Source organism: Ascaphus truei, chromosome 10 (genome assembly GCF_040206685.1).
Source record: "Ascaphus truei isolate aAscTru1 chromosome 10, aAscTru1.hap1, whole genome shotgun sequence".
In the NCBI taxonomy this organism is placed as follows: Eukaryota; Metazoa; Chordata; class Amphibia; order Anura; family Ascaphidae; genus Ascaphus; species Ascaphus truei.
Genome location: NC_134492.1, coordinates 39,123,091 through 39,149,424, shown reverse-complemented (window position 1 = coordinate 39,149,424; position 26,334 = coordinate 39,123,091). Strand labels below are relative to the sequence as shown.

Here is a 26,334-nt window from a genome sequence, read left to right as displayed (position 1 = left end):
TAGTTTACAACCAACTGTAAAAGAGGTCAGTCCACTCCTGGAATATTATTAATCACTAAACAAGATGGGATTCTGAAGTATTATTTATTGGATATAGTAGCAGAGGTCTCTCTGCTGCCAATCATCTCATAAATTAGTACTACATAGAAAACATGGGTGCTCTCATAGGTAGCTTCCCTACACAGATATAACGGACACAGGCTAGAATGAAATTACAGTACTTTATAACCATTTTCTTTGGTAATGACTGATGTGGTTAAATTAGCACCCACTGTGAATTACAGGCATACCCCGCATTAACATACGCAATGGGACCGGAGCATGTATGTAAAGCGAAAATGTACTTAAAGTGAAGCAGTACCTTTTCCACTTATCGATGCATGTACTGTACTGCAATCGTCATATACGTGCATAACTGATGTAAATAACACATGTGTAACAGGCTCTATAGTCTCCCTGCTTGTGCACAGCTTCGGTACAGGTAGGGAGCCGGTATTGCTGTTCAGGACGTGCTGACAGGCGCATGCGTGAACTGCCGTTTGCCTATTGGGCGACATGTACTTACTCGCGAGTGTACTTAAAGTGAGTGTCCTTAAAGCGGGGTATGCCTGTACTCACTCACTCAGTATGATACTACTAAAACAATTTTGTTGATCCTACAGTGATAACATAAAACGTATGTGACTCACATCATGTTATGTGATAACATCTTTGAAATGACCTACTGTGCATTTCCATGATAAGAAAATAGAGTATTTACAGCACAGAAACTGTGGTGCTCTCACTGGTGGACATAGCACATTTTCTTAAATTTCACCAATTATTTTCATGTGTGTGTATAATATTGTGCAATTAGTCTTTATGTAAACATTCCCCATCTGGGGTTGTGCTTTTTGGTCTATTCAATATTAAAGAATATAATTATGAGATATTTTAAAAACTGCAAAACAACAACAGTTGTCTGTATCTGGTGATATGTGACTGTATTCTGAGTTATGTAGGTAAAGTCATCAGACAATTCTGCACACGTCCTTTAACATGTAAAATCAGGTAATAATAAGTTAGACAACCCAGTGTCCGCCACATCAATGCGACTGTTAATCGGTTCCAATTCCTGGCCATTGACCATCTCAAGAGCTCCATATGGGGAGTGAACTAAGCCACAAAACTACTTCGTAAGAAGCAAGAAAGGATTTACCAATTTAAAAACATTAAATCCAACAGGTCTCAAAAAGGTTTCACCTTCACCCCATTTATCTGCAAGAACAGGGTTATCCTTAGAATTCCAAACGTGCAACTTAAATTCATTTCTAAGATTCTGTATAAATTCATAGGTCTGTTACTGTATATATACACTTTGTATCTACACATTTGTCCTTCTACTGGATATAATGCGACATAGGGCATTAAAAACATATGCCAACATAATACAACTAATGGCCATTACAAAGCCTTCATTAGAATGATATTACTTTAAATTAAAATCGAATTATTTGGTTTCAAGTATTTGCCATATCTCTTATGCCACTAAATGATCATAAATTTCTTTGTTAATAAGCACCCAGATCATGATTGTATACTATTACTGATAAAGGACATATGAAGGGTTAAGGATGCCGGCAGTTACCTTGACAACCCAAAGGCCATTTAAAGCAGATTTCGGAGGGCGGTACTTAATCCCCTTGATGAAGCGCTGTTAGGAAGCAAAATGTACGTTGATCTTTATGACGTTATAGGCGTGACTAGTGCAGGCAGTGAAGAACCGGAGAGGTTTTGAGACCACGGGAATTGATTTACTGAGCAAAACAAAATCAGAGCTGAACAGCTAGATCATACTGGGAAGGGTGCTAATGAATTACATACTGTGAATACCTCTCTGTAGCACAACACTAAATTGTAATTTAAGAGCATTGATACTTCTGTGCATTAAGGCACGTCTATAAGTGTGAGCAAAAAGGCAAACGGCTGCAGCCTGAGCTATGTGTGTGTAATAAATGCTTACATGTCTCTGATCACTCTAAGGCTGCGGTCCCACTAACTACTACAGCGCATGCCGACGATCAAGCCCCGCCCCCCCCCAGTTCCTCCGGTCCCAGTTCCTACCTTGTCGCGCACCTTTCCCCAGCGGTGCGCGACAGGTTTTCAGGCAGGGGAATTTGAGATTCGCATTTGCGACGGAGGCGTGGCCACGCCCCCGCCGGCGGTTCAGACAATGAGGGCGAACCAACCGCGGGACGTCATGGCCACGCCCCCGCAAACCTACCGCCACGCCCCCACCCGTCGCAAACGTTCTTTCTCCCCTCAGACCGCAGTGTAGCGCTGTGCACGTGCCGCCCCCCACCCCCCGCCGGGCGTGCGTGCCACAGTGCTGACTGGGGACTCAACCTAAGGCTGCGCTTATGGTGACGGCGACGTCACGGCAAAACAAATGCATTGCAGCCGTCGCATGCGCTTATAGTAAGCGCGACGGAGCAACGGCTTGGTCGCGATCGCTGAAAGTCATCTCAATTTGATTTTTCCAGCAACTGCAGCCTGACGTCGCCGGCACTATAAGCGTAGCCTAAAGCTGCAGACTTACTGTCATTTATCTTGTCTCTGAATACCAAGGTTCTACCAACTTTCCATGTGTCAGATCCGCCCTCTCCTTCATTGCAATCTTCCTTGCATGCCACAAGGTTTAAATTTGACTTTTCTTTCATTTTGTTCTCATTTTTTAAGGTTTACACTAAAAGGGTTATAATCGGTCTTCATCCATGTGAGGGCACCCAAAGTGACCGCAGCAGTTCTGTCTCCATTTGCTTAGTTTTTCAGTTTTGTTCTTCCCCTGAGATTTCCAGGGAAACAGCGGAGGCATTTGCGTTCATATTTATATACTATTTAGTACAGTTGTAAGCAAGCATTTTTTTTGTTGTTTAAAATTTGATCAATGAGTCATACTGGGTGTTACACCATATGACCTTCCAAATACGTTTGACCAAAATTATAGCTTTATCAGGGAAGTCTCAGTCATATTCCTTACATATCCTTCCTCAATTAAATTAACCTATTTGAACGAAATGTTTAAAAAAAAAAAAATATATGTTATATAACATTTTTTGAATTTCAGAAATAAAAAAGGTACTAAATGGATCGAAAGTGTTATTATAATTATCATACTTTAGCAGCAAATAATATACAGGTGCTAAAACAGCATGTAACCAACTGAACAATGTAGAGGATATTGTGGTCTTGATAGCTTGTGTGCCACAAAAATCAAGATCTCCATCACCTACTTTTCTCTATCAGCTGTGACAGAGGACAGCTGTTTGACAGAGGACCCACCCCCCCCCCCCCCCCCCAGCTATCCTGGTAGTAAGTTTTCCCAAATGATCTTACATCAAACTTCTGACGAACAGATGAGATCTTCTTTTTGCCTTTTGGTTTCCCAGGTTTGGCTGCAGAGTTTAATGAGCCAGCTCCCTCTAAGACAAAATGAAAGCAAAGTGTTACAATAGACACAGCAGATACAAGTAAAAATACTGTAGTTCTCTGGTCCTTAATCCCATGACTCCCGAGTCCTAGTTAAATTGCCAATGATCTGGGTTTGCCACCTTAGCCTTTATCAACACTAACGAATTGTGTTCCTCAGTGGCTCATATTATCACAGGCTCCTGTACTGGCCAATGATTATGAGAAATAGATGCAAGAAAGAAAAACAAGAGGGGCAGACCCAAAACAGAGTGTGCACGGTCAAACGTTAAACCTAAAGATTTAGACAAACCACTGTATCTTTCTGAGACTTCATTACTAAAGTTGCTTTCTCCTGAACGTTGGAAGAGGGAAGAGATGCTCTCCCCACACGCAGAAATCCCAGTATGATTATGGAAAACTTTCATTTCATGGGATATTGATTTTCATTGTCCCAGTACTTTTAGTAAGCACAAAGTTCCCCTTATTCATTGGAGCAAGTTCCTTAAATTCTGGCAACGCAAAATCGCCCGTAAACCAACAATGTGAGGCAATAAAAATGAGGTGATGGCCATATTCATTAACAATTATATATGCGGGGAAAAAATTGCATGATTTGACATCGCATTTTCTTGCACTTTTTCGCTTATCAAGGTGCTTGACAAAGGTAAGAGACAGGACCGAAACGTCGATCCTTTGAACAACATTACACTTTATTTTTGCAAAAGCCCACTGACGTGCCGGTTTTACTTTTGTTTAATCTTTATATATCACCACTACTAGTGGTGTACTGTGCACTCGTGGCAGTTAAATGTTTGGGAATGCACCAATCTTAATTTTTCATGCAATATCAGACAGAAATGTTGCCTCCCTGAGACACGAATTTGACAGAGGGAGAACAAATGCCCAAATAGTCAGTGAATGTAATTTTGTGAATAATGGGAAAATAAAAAGTATGTAGTGTGTGAGTGTGCTAACAATATCAGAATTATGTTGATAATATATATCAGTGTACTATATAACATATCCAATACTGAATATATATATTCCCTTTTCTAAAAAAAAAAAAAAAAAAAAAAAAATCCATCTATGAATAAAATATACATCAATAAACTGAATGTACTAATTTTATAGCATATTTTGTTTTTAAGGCAAGGGGGATATAAAAATGACAATTAGGCTGATGCTATATTGTCACCACTCTATGTGGTTAAAAATATAAATCTTTATTATTTTAATATATACAAAATATTTTAAAAAATGAAGACAAATAATATATATATAAAACATTTTTTTTTAAATGATCAAAATCACTATTTTGTTACATTTTCTCTCTCTCTATCTATATATCTATATATAGATAGATATATAGATAGATAGAGAATGTAATAAAATAGTGATTTTGATCATTTAAAAAAAAAATGTTGAAAAACCACTACAAACCGTAAAATCCAAGTTAAAGTGATATTACACTAAATCCCTAAAATATAAACTACAGAAAACAGAAATGATGGGCATTCAAAGCCAAACGTCATGTTCATTCTGTCTTATTAGCAAACTTCATGGCCTGTTTATCTGTTGCGAAATACTCTAAAAATCAAATCTCTATATTGAGACCATTAAGTACAGTATTCGTGTTTTTAGCCTACAAATTCAAAATGTCTCTACTGAGCCGATTACCTCTCCAATCTGGTCTCAAAATACTGATGCCCATGTACTTTAATCCTACGGAATTTTTACTGTGTATTTTCTTAAAAGGTTTGGCGATATGGCTGGTTTTTAACTCTTTGGAAGTATTTCAAATAGTCTACTAAAATTTGATCCCAAATGTCTCATTTCCGGTGACTCATACTGTAGGACTTGCTGACACTCCAATAAATATACTGTGTAGCTAGTTCCGCAAATAATAAAATGTTTAATCTTAAAAAAAAAATCAGTACCATCTGATTTGAAAGTATCGGTTGGAGCTACTCCAACCACAAACTTTACATTTTTAATAATCCTTGTGGTATGGAACATAGCCAATGTGTGTTTGCGGTTTTTTTCCGGCTAACATTTGCATCAAGGACACTAGGGAGAGATAAACAGTTTCACATTTGAGACACTTTAAAAAAAAAAAAAAATGCATGGATTTTTAAGGATAAAATTAACTACAATGTTATAATCGCTTAAAACATCCCCCCCCCCTTATTTTTTGTATCCGTCTGATATCATGACCTGCCTTATTATATTCTTCAACCGTGGACAGCAGCCAGCACCCATTACCTAGACCTGGTTTTCACAAAAAACTTCTCTCTCTGATTTCTCCCTTTCCTCCCGCTGACCATCACCTCATCTCATTTCTCTCTCTCGCTTTTCCCCTTCTCCATTTCCATCTACCCCTCATTTCTGTAGAAACCCGCGCTCTATTAACCTACAGTACCAGCCTTTGATTCCACTTTTCGCTCCTCCCTCTCCTCTCTCAGTTCTGCTCCAGACCCGGACAACCTGGTCAGGAACTACAACTCTGCCCTATCCTCCTCTCTTGATCTACATGCCCCGCTATCTCTCTGCCATTCTCACCCTTCCAACCCCAGACCCTGGCTAAATTTCCACATGTGCATGCTGCGTTCCTCCACTCATTCCTCTGAACGCCTCTGGAGGAAATCTCACACTCTTGCAGACTTCCTTCACTACAAATGTATACTATCCTGTTTCAACTCTGCCCTCTCTCAGGCTAAACAAACCTACTTTTCTTCAATAATCACGCACAAGTCTAACCCACGCCAACTCTTCTCTGTCTTTGACTCTACTCAAACCACCCTCAGCTACCTCTTCTTCCTCCATCTCAGAACTTTGTTGACTATTTTAAGGAAAAGGTGGAATCCATGCGTCAGAACATCCCCTCTGTTTCCTCCTCCCATCCTACACCACTTCATAACTCTCCTCCTGCCTTCCTTGACTCTTTTTCCGCTATCTCAGAGAAGGATGTGTCACTGCTGATCTCTTCTCCCTCTACCTGGTAGAGTCTACCACTTGCCCGCTTGACCCCATTCCCACCAATCTCCTAAAACCTCTTGCTCCTACTATAATCCCTACGCTCACACACATTTTTAACTCCTCCCTCTACTCTGGTACCTTTCCCTCCTCCTTCAAAACATACAACAGTTATACCATTACTCAGAAAACAGCAAGATTGACCCTACCTGTCTTTCTAACTATCGACCTGTCTCCCTCCTGCCTTTTGCCTCCAAACTCCTTGAACGTCTTGTATTCTCTCGCTTGCTCCACTTTCTCAACACCTATTCTCTCCTAGACCCTCTACAATCTGGCTTCCGCACTGCTCACTCGACTGAAACAGCCCTCACTAAAATAACTAATGACCTCCATGCTGCCAAAGACAGAGGTCATTACACTCTGCTCATATTACTCGACCTCTCTGCAGCATTTGACACCGTGGACCACCATCTTCTCCTTCACATTCTCCATACTCTTGGTATTCGGAACAAAGCCCTATCCTGGATCTTCCGTTACCTCTCCCATCATACTTTCAGTGTTTCTTCTGCTAACACCTCCTCCATCGATCTCTCTGTGGGGGTACCCAAGGGCTCTAGACTTTCTCTAGGTGACCTAATCCCATCTCTTGGGTTTAAATATCACCTCTATACTGATGACACACAAATTTACTTTTCAACCCCTGGCCTTACACGTGCTGTACAGTCCAAAGTTTCTGAATGTCCCTCTGCGATATCATCCTGAATGGCCCTCCGCCGACTTAAATTTAACATGGCAAAAACAGAGCTCCTCATACTTCCTCCCAAACCTGGCCCTACTACCTCCTTCCACATTACTGTTGGAAGTACTATCATTCACCCAAGCCCAAGCCCAGTAACCCAAGCACGCTGCCGAGGTGTCACACTCGACTCCTCTCTCACACTCGACTCCTCTCTCACATTCAAAACGTTTCTAAAACCTGTCGCTTTTTCCTCCGCAATATTACAAAGATACGCCCTTTCCTCTGTTATTCGATTGCTAAAACTCTGACTCAGGCCCTCATTCTCTCCCGTCTCGATTACTGTAACCTCCTGCTGTTCAGCCTTCCTGCCTCTCACCTGTCTCCGCTACAATCTATCCTAAACGCTGCTGCCAGAATCACTCTACTCTTTCCTAAATCTGTCTCAGCGTCTCCCCTGCTGAAATCACTCTCCTGGCTTCCTATCGAATCCCATACTCAATTCTCCTCCTCACTTTTAAAGCTTTACACTCTTCTGCCCCTCCTAACATCTCAGCCCTATTTTCTCACTATGCACCATCCAGACTCTTGCGTTCTGCTCAAGGATGTCTTCTCTCTACCCACTTTGTACCTAAAGCCCTCTCCCGCATTAAACCTCTCACTGACTGCCCCACACTTCTGGAATGCCCTTCCCCTCAGTACCCGACTAGCACCTTCTCTATCCACTTTTAAGACCCACCTTAAGACACACTTGCTTAAAGAAGCATATGAGTAACACCGTGGCTAATACTATACACATGATACATAAAGCTTAGCACCCTGCAGACGCACTTACCAGAATGCCCTCCTACTGTCTCTGTACGTTCTTCCTACCTACCAATTAGATTGTAAACTCTTTGGAGCAGGAACTCCTCTTCCGAAATGTTACCTTTATATTCCCATGACCTATTACTTGTTTTATTTGTTTTATATTATTGTCACGTGTATTACTACTGTGAAGCGCTATGTACATTAATTAATGGCGCTATATAAATAAAGACATACATACTGTACATACATTCTGTATTAAAAATGATACCCTGTTCAAAAACTTCCTCTCTCCTTTTGGCGTGAAGTAGATCACTATTTCATTGATTTCCTGGCAAAAGCTAAATTTACTTCCTATTTCTTATATGTTTTATCAATACATTAATGTTTTTAACCTTCTGCTTGAAATAAAAAATAAAATAAAAAAGGCTTGTTTCCTAGAGACCTAGACAAATTCCTATTTAAATGGCTGGTACTAGCCACAGGATATGTTATAATAATGGTCCACTTCTTTAAAACATGTTTTCAGATTTATATAAAGCTGTCTTAATACGGCAGGCATAAGCTTATAGCGGTCCATGTTAAAATGGACAAGGATTAAAAGGTGATACGATGTGCTCATTTGCATGTTATTTCCCAGAATCCCTGGCTGCAGTGGAAGCATTGTATGAGATAATGGGGAAATGCAGGGATGCAGACCTGTCTGAAACATGTGAATGTGCTCACACGGGGTATTTTTATTTGCTGTACACTGTTTGGTGGAGGGTTTTTGTCACCATAACATATTTTGTGTGTCCAGATTTATATTAAAATCCTCAGCAATAAAAAATATATGTAAATCTAAAAACTCATATCTATACTTCGAATGAAGAATGAGACTTTTGTCATTACAATTCAAATATTTGATAAAATCATCCAGCACCTGTCTCACCCCTCCAAGCTAAAATTACGATGTCAAATCTACGCCAAAGCACCAGGTTTACAAAGAGTGGGTTATTATATGTATATCTTTATTTATATAGAGCCATTAATGTACGTAGCGCATCACAGCAGTAATACATGTGACAATCATATAAAATAACAAATAATACAAATAACAGGTCATGGGAATAAGTGCTTCAGACATAAAAAGTGACCTTTAGGTGTCAGGAATCAGGGCACACGCCGCCCTCGGCGCTGCCCTTCCTTACCTGTGCCGCTGGCTGCGGTCTCCTCTGCCCCTGCTCTGCATTGCGGGCCGTTCCTCCGCCCCCCCGCGGCTCTCACGCACGCCGCCGACGCTACTGCTGGACACGCGCCCGCTTCCCTTACAGGGCGCGCGCCTCTCAACTTAATTTATGCACTGCACAGGCCGTGTAGCTCTGCCCCCCGGCCGTCCCAGCTCTCAGGCTCACGCCCTTCTACTGTTCACCTGCAGCAAACCAGGCCATTAACCCCTGCCCTATCACAAAGGGCTCCTGGGCGCACCTCTGCCCCTTCCTCCTATTGGTCCTCCTCACTTTATTACCCCTGTGATTCCTCTCCAACCTCGCTCTGCATAGTTCGTCTGCCTAGTGCTGTTGGATACTGTGCCTAGCTCTCTCTCTATTTCAGCTTTGTTACCGAACCTACCCACTCTGGCTCTACGACTCCGGCTTCCACTCGACCACGCTTACCTCTCGGACCCCCTCGAACTCGGCACTTGGACCTCTACTACCCGGAACTCTGTTACCCTCGACCCTTGGCTTCGGACCCTACTACGGCACCTTCTCTATGCCCGGATCTGGCAAGTAACACTATCTACCTTGGTACCCATGGCCTTGGCCACGCTACCCAATCCACACTCCGGGCACGCTCTCACTACTGCGGGTACGTGGTTACTCACTCTCCACCTCAGTATTGGGGGTTAGTCTGGTCTGCGGGCAGAACAGCGTGACATTATGCAGAGCCCAACCGACGCAGACCCCCCCTGGACATGAACCAAATACTGACGGCCCTGGCACAACACTGTCAGACTCTTGGAGATAAAGTAGCCACTCTCACGCAACAACTTTCTAACCTTACACTCCAGGAGATTCCCCCAGAGTACCACGCACCCCGCACCTAACCCCGGCCATTCGTGAAGGGGCTACCGCCTCGGAACCAAAGATGCCTGCACCTAAACCATACTCCGGAGACACACATGCTTGTCGAGGGTTCCTGACCCAATGTGAGATCCAATTTGAACTGACCCCTAGTCACTTCAACTCTGACCGCTCCAAGGTGGGCTACATTTTTTTCTCTTTTGACAGGAAGCGCCCTGGCCTGGGCTTCCCCCATCTGGGACGTACGGACTGAGCTTACCACTGATTACCCCCGCTTCAAGAGGGAATTCCAACATTGTTCAACACTCCGTCTCGCTCAGATACTGCAGCCTCTGCCTTGATGTACATGGCCCAGGGTTGTAGGTCTGTAGCGAAATACACCTTAGAATTTCGGACCATCGCGGCGGAGATTCGGTGGAACGAGGAGGCTCTGATTGCTGTGTTCTGGCAGGGGTTGTCCGAGCCTGTGAAGGATGAACTCGCAACTCAACCTCGACCAGAGACCCTGGAGGACTTGATTTTCCTGTGTATTCGGGTTAACCAGCGCCTGCAACAGAGACGACACGAACGCCAGGGTCCCTGGTTTGTCACCCCTGTATCATTTCCGGTTCCTTCCATGTCTTTCAGGAATCCCCCGGCTATCTTACCACCTCCAGATACTTCCGAACCAATGCAGATTGGCAGTCAGCAACTTCGGGGTGCGGAGAGGACTAGTTGAAGGAACGAGGGCCTCTGCTTTTACTGTGGATCCTCAGAACATCAAGTACGCGCTTGTCCTCTGAGGCCGGGAAACGAAGATACCTAGTGAGTAATGTGGGGCTCACCCTGGGTACGATCTCTTCTTGCCTCCTTTCCAAGGAAGAATTTCCCAAGAGGATTATGTTACCGATTACCCTGGAGGGTACAGATTTCCATGTTTCGGGATCGCGAGGGAATTTCATAGACCAGAAGTTTGCTAGCTTGAACAACATTCCCATGATCGAGAAGGTCACCCATAGGCTTAGAGGCCATCGACGGACGCCCTCTACAGCCGGCCTTCATCTCGCTGGAGACCCCTCTACTTACCTTGTCCACGAAGGACGGTCATTGCGAACGCCTCTCGTTCGATGTTTTTCACTCCCCATGGTCCAAGTTATCCTCGGCCTGCCCTGGTTACAGAGGCACAACCCGCGCATTGATTGGACGGATCAGTTACCCATCCACTGGCAACCCTCCTCGGAACAAGGCAGTTCCGCTACCCTCCATGCCGGCTTGGAGATACCTCCCACTCTTCCCTCTTCTCTTCCTGAGACATACGCGGACTTCCGGGACGTCTTCAGTAAGACCTACTCTGACCTCTTAGCTCCGCATCGCCCGTACGACTGCCCCATCGATCTGGTTCCAGGGACGATCTTGCCCAAATCCAAGACTTACCCTCCGTCTGTCCCTGAGACCACCGCCATGGCGGACTACATTCAGGAGAATCTCCAGAAAGGTTTTATACGGCACTCTACCTCCCCTGCCGGCGCGGGGTTCTTCGTGAAAAAGAAAGACGGTATGCTCAGACCTTGTATTGATTACAGAGGTCTTAACCGCATAACAGTCAAAAATCGCTACCCGCTCCCTCTCATCTCTGAGTTGTTTAACAGACTACAAGGGTCCACCATTTTTTCTAAGCTCGATCTTAGGGGGGCTTTCAACCTCATCCGCATTCGTGAGGGGGACGAGTGGAAGACCGCATTTAACACTCGCAGCGGGCACTATGAGTACCTGGTTATGCCCTTGGCCTTTGCAATGCCCCAGCTGTTTTCCAGGACTTTATGAACGAGGTCTTCCGGGACGTACTTAATGTTTTCGTGATCATCTATTTAGACGACATTCTTATCTTTTTCAAGACACTTCAAGAGCATGTATTACACACTAGGCTCGTCCTCGCCCGCCTTCGCCTCAATCACCTCTATGCCAAACTTGAGAAATGTCTTTTCCACCAGAGGTCCACAGCCTTCCTAGGTAACATTATCTCCGACAAGGGCTTCAGCATGGATCCGTAGAAACTGAAGGCCATACTGGAATGGCCCCAGCCGACGACGCAAAAAGCTATTCAACGCATTCTCGGATTCTCCAATTATTACAGGAAGTTCATTTGGGATTTTTCCTCCATAGTGGCTCCCATTACTGATCTCACCAAAAAAGGAGCCGACCCCTCCATTTGGTCGCCCGAAGCTTCTACTGCTTTCGAGACCCTCAAACGTACCTTCGTTTCCGCACCTATCCTTCGTCATCTGGACACTTCTCTCCCTTTCATACTCTAGGTGGACGCTTCGGAGTCTGGAGCCGGGGCGGTACTCTCCCAAAGAACGGGACCTCAAGACAAATTACACCCATGCGGGTTTTTCCTCAAAGAAATTTTCTCCTGCCGAGAAAAACGATGATGTCGGTAACAGAGAGCTATTGGCCATCAAGATGGCCCTTCAAGAATGGCGACACCTTCTCGAGGGCACTCGGGTACCCATTTCCATCCTTACGGATCATAAAAACTTGTTATATATTGAAGGAGCCCACCGGCTGGGGTCGCGTCAGGCCCGCGGGCACTATTCTTCTCGAGGTTCAATTACGTTCTTTCCTATATACTCGGGACCAAGAATGTTAAGGCCAATGCCCTGTCTCGGCAATTCTCCCCAGAGGAGAGGTCGGAAGAGATCCCTGAAACCATTCTACCGGCCAAATTTATAATTTCTGCTACCTCATTTGATATCCTGGACAAGATCATCAAAGCTCAATCTCAGATTCCCAGAGGCTTAGACGTTCCGGAGGGTACTTTGTACGCACCGCCACATTCTCTTTTAACATCTCTGATTATTTGTTAATTTTTATCCTCCATTACCTGTGAAGTCTCTCCTCCTGCATCTTACTATGCCCTCCCTACTGCTTTTTCTGTTTACTCACTCCTTTGTGAATGTCTGTTCTCTCCAATTTCCCCACTCCACCATTATTTATACACCCCTCTCCCAAGAACTTCTATACCCCTCAATAAAAAACACCCACACAAATCCTATATTCACACCCTCTATCTACTCCTTCCCACTGCTGGGGATTTTTGGCGCGAAAATAAGAAACACAGGTAGGGTATAAAAAGAACTGTTTGTGAGCTATTGCCATACTCCTTGATAAAGTGTACAGCCGTACACGAAACGCGTAGGAGGGTGCTCTCCTCCGTTTGTTATATGGAATTTTATCAATAAAGTATTTTCCTTCACCCTGGGACCCACTTCATTGGATTGTGCACCAGTTCTCTCTTCTACAGTTGACTACTACCACTTGGCTGCACATCCCACAGGACTTTGGAACAAGGCGGTATGGGAGTATTTTTATTCTGTTGGAGCAGGGATTTCCTTTCCTATTGTCTGATTTTGCTGCATTATAATTCCCTGTACTTGGCGCTATATATATATATATATATATATATACAAATATAGCTGTTTGCTCATCTGCATGTCTTAGGCAGGTCTGCAACCCCGCCTTTCCCCATTATCACCCATGACATGCAAATGAGCACACAGTGTCACTTTTTGCCTCAATAACCATGTTTAACATGGTTCCCTATAGGCTTAAGCTTGCTGCATGGTCACAGCTTTGAGCACAGCCAGGGTTAAGGTGCATACCCAGAAAACCACCCACAGACAGCTGTTTCGACCTTGATGGGTCTCATCAGTGTGGGGTTGATTTTACTGGGAATGCAAGAGAGGCTATGGGATAGGCTAAACCATAATACTGAGTTAAGTTATGGTGAGTAAAAAAAGTGACAAAAACCCTCCACAGGAAAGCAAATATGCAAATATAGCTGTATGCTCATCTGCATGTCTTAGGCAGGTCTGCAACCCCGTATATATATATATATATATATATATATATATATATATATATATATATATATATATATATATATATATATATATATATATATATATATATATATATATATATATGTGGATTTAACATCGTGGCGAGCTCCTATTGGCCCAAGAAGCACACGTTTAGTACTAGGTGGCGAGTAGATATTTTTGTTCGGCGAGTAGATTTTTTTGGTGATTTGTCGACCACTGTGTATGTATGTATGTATGTATGTATGTATGTATGTATGTATGTATGTATGTATGTATGTATGTATATATATATATATATATATATATATATATATACATATACATATACATACACATACACACACACACACACACAATACAATCTTGCCATTTTCCCACAAAAAGTTTTTTGCAATCCTGCCTTTCAATTGCCACATACTAACTATAATATAAACATGGAATCTACATTGTACGCGCACACACTCCCTCGCCTGCCTGCCTCTCTCCCCTATCCTCTCTCTATCCTCCCCCTGCCCATCCTCTCTTTCGTCCCCCTGCCACATCCCCTCTCTACCCAATCATCTCTCTCTCCCCTCATATAGACACCTCATGCATGCCCCATGTACACACACACACACACGTCATGCACGCCCCATGTACACACACACACACACACACACACACCATGCACGCCTCATGTACACACACACATACACACACATCATGCATGCCCCATATGTACACACACGTGCCCCATGTACACACACACACATACAGACATGTCCTGCACGCCCCATTTATACACACACACACACATCATGCACGCCCCATTTGCACACACACGGACATGTCATGCAAGCCCCATGTACAGACACGTCATGCACGCACCATGTACACACACGCACGCACCATGTACACACACGCACGCACCATGTACACACACACACAGACATGTCCTGCACGCCTCATGTATATACGCACACGTCATGCACGCCCCTTGTATACACACACACAATGCACGCACCATGTACACACACACGTCATGTACATACACACATCATGCACGCCCCATGTACAGACACACAACACGTCAGACACGCCCCATGTACACACACACACCAACCATGCAACATTAGTGTAACACACACATACCATATACACATTTATATTCAACATTTACAAAATCTACATATACAACATATACATGCACATTATGAATATAACGCACATCTACTATATATTTGTGAAATCACTGTATGTCTGCGTCCCAAGGGTCAATCGCATTGGACCTTGGCCCTGTCACTCCGGCTCAGGCCATGCCCGCCCCCGCACACCTCTCATTGGCCTACGTCCAACACCAATGCCACACTGTCCCACCCCTCACTGACTCTCATTGGCCTGCGTCCAATGCCCGCCCCCGCACACCTCTCATTGGCCTGCGTCCAACACCAATGCCCTAATACAGTGTTTCCCAAACTGTGCGCCGCGGCGCCCTGGTGCGCCGCGGCTTGGCTAGAGGGGCGCCGCGATCAGGGCCGCCAGCAGCGGGAAACAAGGGCTGCTAGCTCATTTAAAAAAAAAAAAAAAAAACCTCTGAGGGGAAGCAGAGGAGCGGTCACGTGACCGCTCCCATCCAATGGGACTGCAGCCTGCCCGGCATTGCAACTTCAGTGCCCGGCATTGCAACTACAAAGCCACCAGACAGGTAGGTGTGTGTGTGTCTGTGTGTGTGGTGTGTGTGGTGTGTGTGGTGTGTGTGTGTGTGGTGTGTGTGTGGTGTGTGTGTGGTGTGTGTGTGGTGTGTGTGTGGTGTGTGTGTGTGTGTAAAACGGGCTGCAGGGTGTGTGTGTGTATATATGTATATATGTGTGGTGTGTGTGTGTATATATGTGTGGTGTGTGTGTGTGTGTGTGTGTGTGTGTGTGTGGTGTATGTGTGTGTGTGTGTGTGTGTGTGTGTGTGTGTGTATATATATATATATATATGTGTGGTGTGTGTGTATATATGTGTAGGGTGTGTGTATATATATATATATATGTATATATATATATATATATATATATATATATATATATATATATATGTATATATGTGTGTGTGTGTGTGAATATATTTATCAAAGTTGCACAATGTTAATAATTTATTCTCACATGTCTTTTTTTTTTAAATGTTTAAAATATTATATAATATACACACACACACACACACAGCTACCAAGTGACAAACACACACAGTGATACCCGCCTCCCAAGCGCGCTTGCTGTCTCCTCTGCCAGGACAGCAAAAAGCTCCTGGTAGAGCGAGCGGCAGCAAGCAAGAGCGAGCAGCAGCACCTAAGCGCTTACTATGTCCCAGGCCGGAGGAACTATAGCCGCGTTGATTACAGATGCAGGGGCTTTGTGCTTCTGTTCAGCCCGGCTCAGCGACGCTGAGCTGCCTACGCTGAGAGAGGGAGGCCCGGCGCTCACGCTGGAGGAGCAGCACCGGGAGACAGATGTCTCCCAGCAGCACTGCAGCGTCACCCCCCCCCCCTCCCTCCCCGCAGCACACCGGCCCTCCCCCCACGTGGCACAGGCCCCCGCAGCACTGACCTCCCCCGTGCAGGGACCGGGCCGTTCAGCCATACCCTCCCCCACCCCCCGTATCTGTGTGTATTTATTTGTGTGTGTGTGTGTATCTGCATCAGTGTGTGTGTATCTGTGTGTATTTATTTGTGTGTGTGTGTGTATTTATTTGTGTGTGTATTTGTGTGTGTATTTGTGTGTGTGTGTGTGTGTGTGTGTATTTATGTGTGTATTTATTTGTGTGTGTCTGAGAGAGAGAGTGAGGTCAGAGAGAGAGAGAGAGAGAGAGAGAGAGAGAGAGAGAGAGTGAGGTCAGAGAGAGAGAGAGAGTGAGGTCAGAGAGAGAGAGAGAGAGTGAGGTCATAGAGAGAGAGAGAGTGAGGTCATAGAGAGTGAGGTCAGAGAGAGAGAGAGAGAGGGGGGTCAGAGAGAGAGTGAGGTCAGAGAGAGAGAGAGAGTGAGGTCAGAGAGAGAGAGAGAGAGTGAGGTCAGAGAGAGAGAGTGAGGTCAGAGAGAGAGAGAGAGAGTGAGGTCAGAGAGAGAGAGAGAGAGTGAGGTCAGAGAGAGAGAGAGTGAAGTCAGAGAGAGAGAGAGTGAGGTCAGGGAGAGAGAGAGTGAGGTCAGAGAGAGAGAGTGAGGTCAGAGAGAGAGAGAGAGAGAGTGAGGTCAGAGAGAGAGAGAGTGAGGTCAGAGAGAGAGAGAGAGAGAGAGAGAGAGTCAGAGAGAGAGAGAGAGAGAGAGAGAGAGGTCAGAGAGAGAGAGAGAGAGAGTGAGGTCAGAGAGAGAGAGAGAGAGAGAGAGAGAGAGAGAGAGAGAGAGAGAGAGAGAGAGAGAGAGAGGTCAGAGAGAGAGAGTGAGGTCAGAGAGAGAGAGTGAGGTCAGAGAGAGAGAGAGTGAGGTCAGAGAGAGAGAGAGTGAGGTCAGAGAGAGAGAGTGTGAGGTCAGAGAGAGAGGGAGGTCAGAGAGAATGTGAGGTCAGAGAGAGTGTGAGGTCAGAGAGAGTGTGAGGTCAGAGAGAGAGAGAGTGTGAGGTCAGAGAGAGTGTGAGGTCAGAGAGAGAGAGAGAGAGAGAGAGAGAGAGGGAGGGAGGTCAGAGAGAATGTGAGGTCAGAGGTCAGAGAGAGAGAGAGTGTGAGGTCAGAGAGAGAGAGAGTGTGAGGTCAGAGAGAGAGAGTGTGAGGTCAGAGAGAGAGAGTTCTGAGAGAGAGAGTGAGGAGAGAGAGTGAGGTCAGAGAGAGAGAGTGCGGTCAGAGAGAGGTCAGAGAGAGAGAGAGTGAGGTCAGAGAGTTAGAGTGTGTGAGAGAGAGTTAGAGTGTGTGAGAGAGAGTGAGAGTGTCTGAGAGAGACACCAACTGCGCACTGCAACTGTTAGGTATGTTTGTACACCTATGTATGTATGTACACCTTTGTTTTTACTTTGGGCGCCGCGTAAAAATCCTGATCGCCTTGGGGAGCCTTGAAAAAATTCTGATTGCCTTGGGGAGCCTTGAACCGAAAAAGTTTGGGAACCACTGCCCTAATACTTCCACACTGTCCCACCCCTCACTGAGTTTTGGGAACGCTTTGCTTTTGCAACACCTAATCCTCTAATCCTCAACCTGCTCTGGGGCCACGCTTCACAGCTATCAAAACCTTTACGTCTGCTACCACAGACTGCCGAATCAGGTACAGAATCTACACACAACGCACAAACACAGCACACACACACATTCACACAACACCAAACACTGCAGACTGCCTCTTCAAACCCCCCTCCCCTCCACGCCACACATCTCCCTCCCGCAACCGGACCGCGAGGCCGCGGCCTCCACTCACACACCATGGCAACGATGTCCCTCCCCCTATCCCGCCACCTCACACAGTGTAGCTCCCGCGAACCGCACAGCACGCCTCATCTCCTGCACCTCACACAGCTCCCTACCGCAACCAGACCGCGAGGCCCCCTACCCCGCTACACCATGCCACCAATGTCCCTCCCCCTATCCCGCTAGCTCACACAGTGTAGCTCCCGCGAACCGCACAGCACGCCTCACATCTCCTGCACCTCACACATCTCCCTACCGCAACCAGACCGGAAGGCCCCCTATCCCGCTACACCATGCCACCAATGTCCCTCCCCCTATCCCGCTAGCTCACACAGTGTAGCTCCCGCGAACCGCACAGCACGCCTCACATCTCCTGCACCTCACACAGCTCCCTACCGCAACCAGACCGCGAGGCCCCCTACCCCGCTACACCATGCCACCAATGTCCCTCCCCCTATCCCGCTACCTCACACAGTGTAGCTCCCGCTACACACCACTCCCTCCCGCTCCATTCCCTCCCCGGCGGGGGAACAGGCAGGCTGCCACGCGGCGCCTAAGATGGCGGACCCCCTTCCTCCCTCGCGCTCCATTCCCTCCCGCTTCACTCACCACCCTCCCGCTCCATTCCCTCGCGCTCCACTCACCACTCCCTCCCGCTACACACCACTCCCTCCCGCTACACACCACTCCCTCCCGCTACACACCACTCCCTCCCGCTACACACCACTCCCTCCCGCTACACACCACTCCCTCCCGCTACACACCACTCCCTCCCGCTACACACCACTCCCTCCCGCTACACTCACCTCCCTCCCCGGCGGGGGAACAGGCTGCCACGCGGCGCGTAAGATGGCGGACCCCCTTCCTCCCTCGCGCTACATTCCCTCCCGCTCCACTCACCTCCCTCCCGCTCCACTCAGCTCCCTCCCCGGCGTGGGAACAGGCTGCCACGCGGCGCGTAAGATGGCGGACCCCCTTCCTCCCTCGCGGCGCCGAGTGAGAAGATGGCGGCGGCCGGAAGTACAGGTAGGTGTCGCGCGCGTGTGTGTGTGTGACACTGCCCCCCCTCCTGTCCACTGCCCCCCCTCCTGTCCACAGCCCCCCCCCTCCTGTCCACAGCCCCCCCCCCCTCCTGTCCACAGCCCCCCCCCCCTCCTGTCCACAGCCCCACCCCTCCTGTCCACTGCCCCCCCTCTCCTGTCCACTGCCCCCCCTCTCCTGTCCACTGCCCCCCCTCTCCTGTCCACTGCCCCCCCTCTCCTGTCCACTGCCCCCCCCCTCCTGTCCACTGCCCCCCCCCCTCCTGTCCACTGCCCCCCCCCTCCTGTCCACTGCCCACCCCCTCCTGTCCACTGCCCACCCCCTCCTGTCCACTGTCCACTGCCCCCCCCTCCTGTCCACTGTCCACCCCCTCCTGTCCACTGTCCACTGCCCCCCCCTCCTGTCCACTGTCCACCCCCTCCTGTCCACTGTCCACTGCCCCCCCTACTGTCCACTGCCCCCCCTACTGTCCACTGCCCCCCCCCTTCCTGTCCACTGCCCCCCCCCCCCTTCCTGTCCACTGCCCCCCCCTCCTGTCCACTGCCCCCCCCTCCTGTCCACTGCCCCCCCCCCTCCTGTCCACTGCCCCCCCTCCTGTCCACTGCCCCCCCCCCTCCTGTCCACTGCCCCCCCCCTCCTGTCCACTGCCCACCCCCTCCTGTCCACTGTCCACTGCCCGCCCCTCCTGTCCACTGTCCACCCCCTCCTGTCCACTGTCCACTGCCCCCCCCTCCTGTCCACTGTCCACCCCCTCCTGTCCACTGTCCACTGCCCCCCCTACTGTCCACTGCCCCCCCTACTGTCCACTGCCCCCCCCCCTTCCTGTCCACTGCCCCCCCCCCTTCCTGTCCACTGCCCCCCCCTCCTGTCCACTGCCCCCCCCCCCTCCTGTCCACTGCCCCCCCTCCTGTCCACTGCCCCCCCCCCTCCTGTCCACTGCCCCCCCCCCTCCTGTCCACTGCCCCCCCCCCTCCTGTCCACCGCCCCCCCCCTCCTGTCCACTGCCCCCCCCTCCTGTCCACCGCCCCCCCCCCTCCTGTCCACCGCCCCCCCCCCACCGCCCCCCTTCCCACCGCCCCCCCCCCACCGCCCCCCTTCCCACCGCCCCCCCCCCTTCCCACCGCGCCCCCCCCCTTCCCACCGCCCCTTCCCACCGCCCCCCCCCTTCCCACCGCCCCCCCCCTTCCCACCGCCCCTTCCCACCGCCCCTTCCCACCGCCCCTTCCCACCGCCCCCCCCTTCCCACCGCCCCCCCCTTCCCACCGCCCCTTCCCACCGCCCCCCCCCTTCCCACCGCCCCTTCCCACCGCCCCCCCTTCCCACCGCCCCTTCCCACCGCCCCCCCCCTTCCCACCGCCCCTTCCCACCGCCTCCCCACCCCCTTCCCACCCCCTTCCCACCGCCTCCCCACCCCCTTCCCACCCCCTTCCCACCCCCTTCCCACCGCCTCCCCACCGCCTCCCCCCCCCCTTCCCACCGCCTCCCCCCCCCCCTTCCCTTTCCCCCCCCTCCGCTCCCCTTTCCCCCCCCTCCGCTCCCCTTTCCCCCCCCTCCGCTCCCCTTTCCCCCCCCTCCGCTCCCCTTTCCCCCCCCTCCGCTCCCCTTTCCCCCCCCTCCGCTCCCCTTTCCCCCCCCCTCCGCTCCCCTTTCCCCCCCCTCCGCTCCCCTTTCCCCCCCCTCCGCTCCCCTTTCCCCCCCTCCGCTCCCCTTTCCCCCCCCTCCGCTCCCCTTTCCCCCCCCTCCGCTCCCCTTTCCCCCCCCTCCGCTCCCCTTTCCCCCCCCTCCGCTCCCCTTTCCCCCCCCTCCGCTCCCCTTTCCCCCTCCTCCGCTCCCCTTTCCCCCCCCTCCGCTCCCCTTTCCCCCCCCTCCGCTCCCCTTTCCCCCCCCTCCGCTCCCCTTTCCCCCCCCTCCGCTCCCCTTTCCCCCCCCTCCGCTCCCCTTTCCCCCCCCTCCGCTCCACCCCTGCACCCCCCTCCCCTCCACCCCCCTCCCCTCCCACCCCTTCCTCTAACCCTTCCCCCCCCCGCTCCTCTAACCCTTCCCCCCCCGCTCCTCTAACCCTTCCCCCCTCCTCCACCCCTTGCCCCCCTCCTCCACCCCTTGCCCCCCTCCTCCACCCCTTGCCCCCCTCCTCCACCCCTTGCCCCCCTCCTCCACCCCTTGCCCCCCTCCTCCACCCCTTGCCCCCCTCCTCCACCCCTTGCCCCCCTCCTCCACCCCTTGCCCCCCTCCTCCACCCCTTGCCCCCCTCCTCCACCCCTTGCCCCCCTCCTCCACCCCTTGCCCCCCTCCTCCACCCCTTGCCCCCCTCCTCCACCCCTTGCCCCCCTCCTCCACCCCTTGCCCCCCTCCTCCACCCCTTGCCCCCCTCCTCCACCCCTTGCCCCCCTCCTCCACCCCTTGCCCCCCTCCTCCACCCCTTGCCCCCCTCCTCCTCCACCCCTTGCCCCCCTCCTCCACCCCTTGCCCCCCTCCTCCACCCCTTGCCCCCCTCCTCCACCCCTTGCCCCCCTCCTCCACCCCTTGCCCCCCTCCTCCACCCCTTGCCCCCCTCCTCCACCCCTTGCCCCCCTCCTCCACCCCTTGCCCCCCTCCTCCACCCCTTGCCCCCCTCCTCCACCCCTTGCCCCCCTCCTCCACCCCTTGCCCCCCTCCTCCACCCCTTGCCCCCCTCCTCCACCCCTTGCCCCCCTCCTCCACCCCTTGCCCCCCTCCTCCACCCCTTGCCCCCCTCCTCCACCCCTTGCCCCCCTCCTCCACCCCTTGCCCCCCTCCTCCACCCCTTGCCCCCCTCCTCCACCCCTTGCCCCCCTCCTCCACCCCTTGCCCCCCTCCTCCACCCCTTGCCCCCCTCCTCCACCCCTTGCCCCCCTCCTCCACCCCTTGCCCCCCTCCACCACCCCCTCCTCCCCTTCCCGCCGCCCTTCGCCTTCCTGCCCGCCTTACCGCCTCCCCACCCCCGCCTCTGCCTTTCACCCGCCCTTACTCCGGCCGCCTCTGCCTTTCACCCACCGCCTCACAGCCGCTGCACGCACTCAACAGACACCCGCCACACTCGACACATACCTGCCGCCACACACACCTGCTGCCTCCCGCCCCTACGCACCGACATCACTGTCCCACCGCCTCACACCCTAGCAGGACCCCCACGCACAGACAGCACTCACAACCCACGCGCCACCCGCCGCCTCACACCCTAGCAGGATCCCCACTCACAGACAGCACTCACAACCCACGCGCCACCCGCCGCCTCACACCCTAGCAGGACCCCCACTCACAGACAGCACTCACAACCCACGCGCCACCCGCCGCCTCACACCCTAGCAGGACCCACACTCACAGACAGCACTCACAACCCACGCACCACCCGCCGCCTCACACCCTAGCAGGACCCCCACTCGCAGAAAGCACTCACAACCCACGCGCCACCCGCCGCCTCACACCCTAGCAGGAGACACGCCTCACATTTTTACATCACTTATGGCACCAAAATATACATTGTACTGTGGTGTGGTTACAATAAACCATTTTTATACAACATCGTATTACATTTTCTTCCATCTTTCTTTTCAATATTATTATCCAACCTTTACAACAAATACTCACCTATTGTTCCACAATTTATAAATAATACTACCTATTACGCATTTACATCCCGGGCAACGCCGGGTCTCTCAGCTAGTATACACTATAAATACACACAGAGACTTGCGTGTTATGAGAGCTCTGCAGCGCCATCTGCTGTTTCAGAAACTATAGTGTTAAGGCATCCGGGCAGCCCTGCTCTGCTCATCCCGGCCCAAACCAGAACATTCTGAGAACGGGCCCGGGGGCCTGATTGAACCAGGTGGCGGGCTGTGTTTGGACATCCCTGTCTTGCATGAATCTCCTAAGATTCTTAGGACCTGCACAGTGTAATACAATCTGTCCATAGGTACGATATCATTCCCCTAATCCCACCATCACTCTTTGGTGGATTCACTAAAGGTTGATAATTGGAAACAATTGGCGCCAATGGGTCATAGTTATTTTTAATAGCAATGTATCCAAATAAAAAAAATATTATTTATGTGCTATTAAACTGTGATATGTGGTGATATCCGGCTTCAGCCAAAAAATAAAATTAACAATGTACAATTTGTTAATATGTTAACCACTTAGAAGCCCAAAATGCCCTGCTAGCCATGGTCAACCCATGAACCCTAGACACAAAATGGTCGCAGGATCGGGGCTTACCATCATCCGGAAGGGACTTTGCAGCTTTCTATTGGTGGGGACTTTTGGACGAAAACATCCAGAATGGCAGCTTTGGATAATATAGCATTACTACCTTAAAGCTCCAGAACTGCATTGCGTTTAAAAAAATAATACACATTTTATTTGCAGGTTTGAAGGAGGGGGTCTCTGGCGATGAACTGTGTTAATTTCAGCTCCGGGGACCCACAGCTTCCAGAGCTACTTACCTCCATAGTGGTGCCGGTATCCCTGTGCTGTTTAAGTGCCTTGGTTACACTGGCCAATAGGAAGCCGCAAGAGATGATGTCACGGTTTAATATTGGCCTGTGTGAAATCTATACTGCACAGGGTTACCGGCATCGCTACGGAGATAAGTATCACATGAAGCAGGGAGTTCCTGGAGCTCACAATTAACACAGTTCAGCACACAGTTCAGCTCCGGAGACGCCCTGCTCCAATCCTGCCATTTAAATAAATTATAATATATTAAAACGCAATTCAGCCTGTCCTGCTGCTTTAATGTTGCGATTGTGACATATAGAAGTAATTGGCTGCGGTTGCGAGCTGGAAATACATCAGTGGCATCACTCCAAGGGGTTCCCAGCTCACTCCAGCTGTAGCAGAAGCCAGAGGGAGAAGCACTGTATCTTCGGAGGGGGAACAAACGCCAGGGGCTGGTCTGAGATCCATTCCGAAGTTATAATGCTGTTCATAGAACGATTTAGGGCCTCATGCAGAGAGCAGCGCTATTTGCAATCTCGCCATTTTCCGGAGAAAATCGGGCTAAAAACAGCTGAAAATGGCGAGTTAGGAAAAAAGCGCCATTTTTTTTTTCCATTTGAAAATCTCGCCGCGCGGCTGGCGAGAAACTACATCTCGCCAGTCTGAAAAATATCCGAATTCAGAAAGGCGCGCTCGCCATCTAGCAGCTGTTTTTGGCGCGATTTTCTCCAATTTTCTCCGCCAACTAAAGTTGCCAAGAAGCAGGAGCTCGCCGGCTATAGGGAAACAAAAAAAAAATGCACGATTTTTTTTTTTCCCTTTCAGCTGCGCGCATCTCCTCATTTACAATTCTCCACATGCAGTAATGCTAAAAATAGCGGATTTCGCCCATTTCTGCATATGGAGAATAAAACTCTCCATTAAACCTACTTTTTATTCCCCTCTCCAATTTTAAATAGCGCTGCTCTCTGCATGAGGCCCGAAATGTGGGGGCATCTCTTTGGTTTACCTTCTATGAACAAAATATACCACACAATATCACATTTGTGTTTGCTTTTATTGCATGTGTGCGTCCTTACCTTGACGGGGAGAGAGGTCATTTGCCTCGGTTGCATATCACGCCGAATTGCACAATCAGAAATAAATCAGCATTTTTGCATGTTGAATGAATAGGGTACGGAAATGTCATTATCGCTGTTTAATTAAAAGGCCTTAAACAGTTATATGCTTAGACCACAGAGGTAAATATTTCCTAACGTGAGGCATTCGTTTACTTGTGGTAAAATAACGTACGGTGACAATAATCAGTCTTTGAATCTACCTTCTGTGTGCTCCGTAAGATAAAACGGACGGTGGGACTTACCAGGAGAAGAAATAAGGATTTGGCAGCGGGTGAGAATGGCCAACAGGAAGTCATTGTGGGAATGTACTGCGGACAGAGGCACAAAGAAAGGGTCCCTATTAGTTTGAGCGGACACTTAAAGCAGCAATACGAGTTAAATCAATGTTGGCATCTTCCCCTCTGAGCACATACAGTACTGCTCTTAAATTTTTTTTTTTCAATAATAATAAAAAAAAATAAAAAATAAAAAACCATGATTGGCTTAATCTCTAGCTTTTTAGGTTAGCATGTGCAGCAAATAAAATATATCACTTGTAGGTACATTCGTATGTCTGACAGGTCCACAAACCTGCCTTTCCCCATTAACTCTTATCATACAATGCTTCCACTGCAGCCAGGGATTCTGGGTAATGACATGCAAATGGTTAGCATGGTAACAAGCAGTATTTTTATTTGAGGCAACCTTGATACTGCATTGGGCTCTGGGGAGAACTTCATTTTAACCTCCCGGACACTTAATATTTCAAATGCTTTGATCTCCTAACGAAGCATCAGATTTTACAAATAAAAACAGTGTTGGAAAGGGCAAAAAAAAATATCTTTTAAAGTAACAAGAGAAAAAAGCACAAAAATGGCAATCAGCACGGACTGCTGCTTTTAGGACACTTTTTATTGAACAGGGAGTGAGTGCTTAGCCCCTTGCTGCTGCATAAGTCTGCAAGACACATTGCAGGCTGCTTTAGCACCAAAAGGGTCAATTCCACCCATATTTAAAATGGGCAACATTTAAAGGAGAAGGGAATAAATGAGGTTTACTAGTGTTGGAGGTGAAGGGGGAAAATGTGCCTTCTGGTGGGAGCAATGGACAAAGAAAAATGATATTGCACTATTGCTTCCTCTGCTCTTTGTATCTACGAGTGTCATTTTTATAGTTTTTCATTGCAGAGGCTTCCATCACTTTAATCTCGATAGGAGCAAGACAGACTTGCATCACTAATATAAACAATAACAAAAAATGGCCAGCTACAGAGGAGAGATATATAGGGGGCATAGGTTCTAGATCACCAAGAGTTCCTAAGTATATATTAAACTATAAAATACCAGGCACAGGGCTGACAGGGATATTAGGAAACACACAGAAAAACATGTGAGCTCCTATAAGCATCTCCTGACACAGGCTCTGCGAGTGCTAATTACCATGGAGGTACAAGTAGATAGAACAGGGGATGGGCACTGCGAAAAAAGTGAGGCTG

The 26,334-nt window shown here is 49.2% G+C and overlaps 1 protein-coding gene across 2 annotated transcripts in view; it reads right to left on the bottom strand.

The window, feature by feature from the left end:
- The window catches only part of TADA1 (transcriptional adaptor 1), a 45,211-nt gene that overhangs the window by 14,342 nt on the left and 4,535 nt on the right, over positions 1–26,334 (bottom strand). Inside the window, exons 3-4 of one of the 2 annotated variants that reach the window (XM_075616705.1) lie at positions 25,103–25,168; positions 3,376–3,461 (exon numbers count right to left, since the gene is read on the bottom strand). In XM_075616705.1, the coding sequence (XP_075472820.1) occupies positions 3,376–3,461; positions 25,103–25,168 (152 nt within the window). The remainder of the gene's footprint in view (positions 1–3,375; positions 3,462–25,102; positions 25,169–26,334) is intronic. The other variant, XM_075616706.1, reaches the window with a different exon arrangement.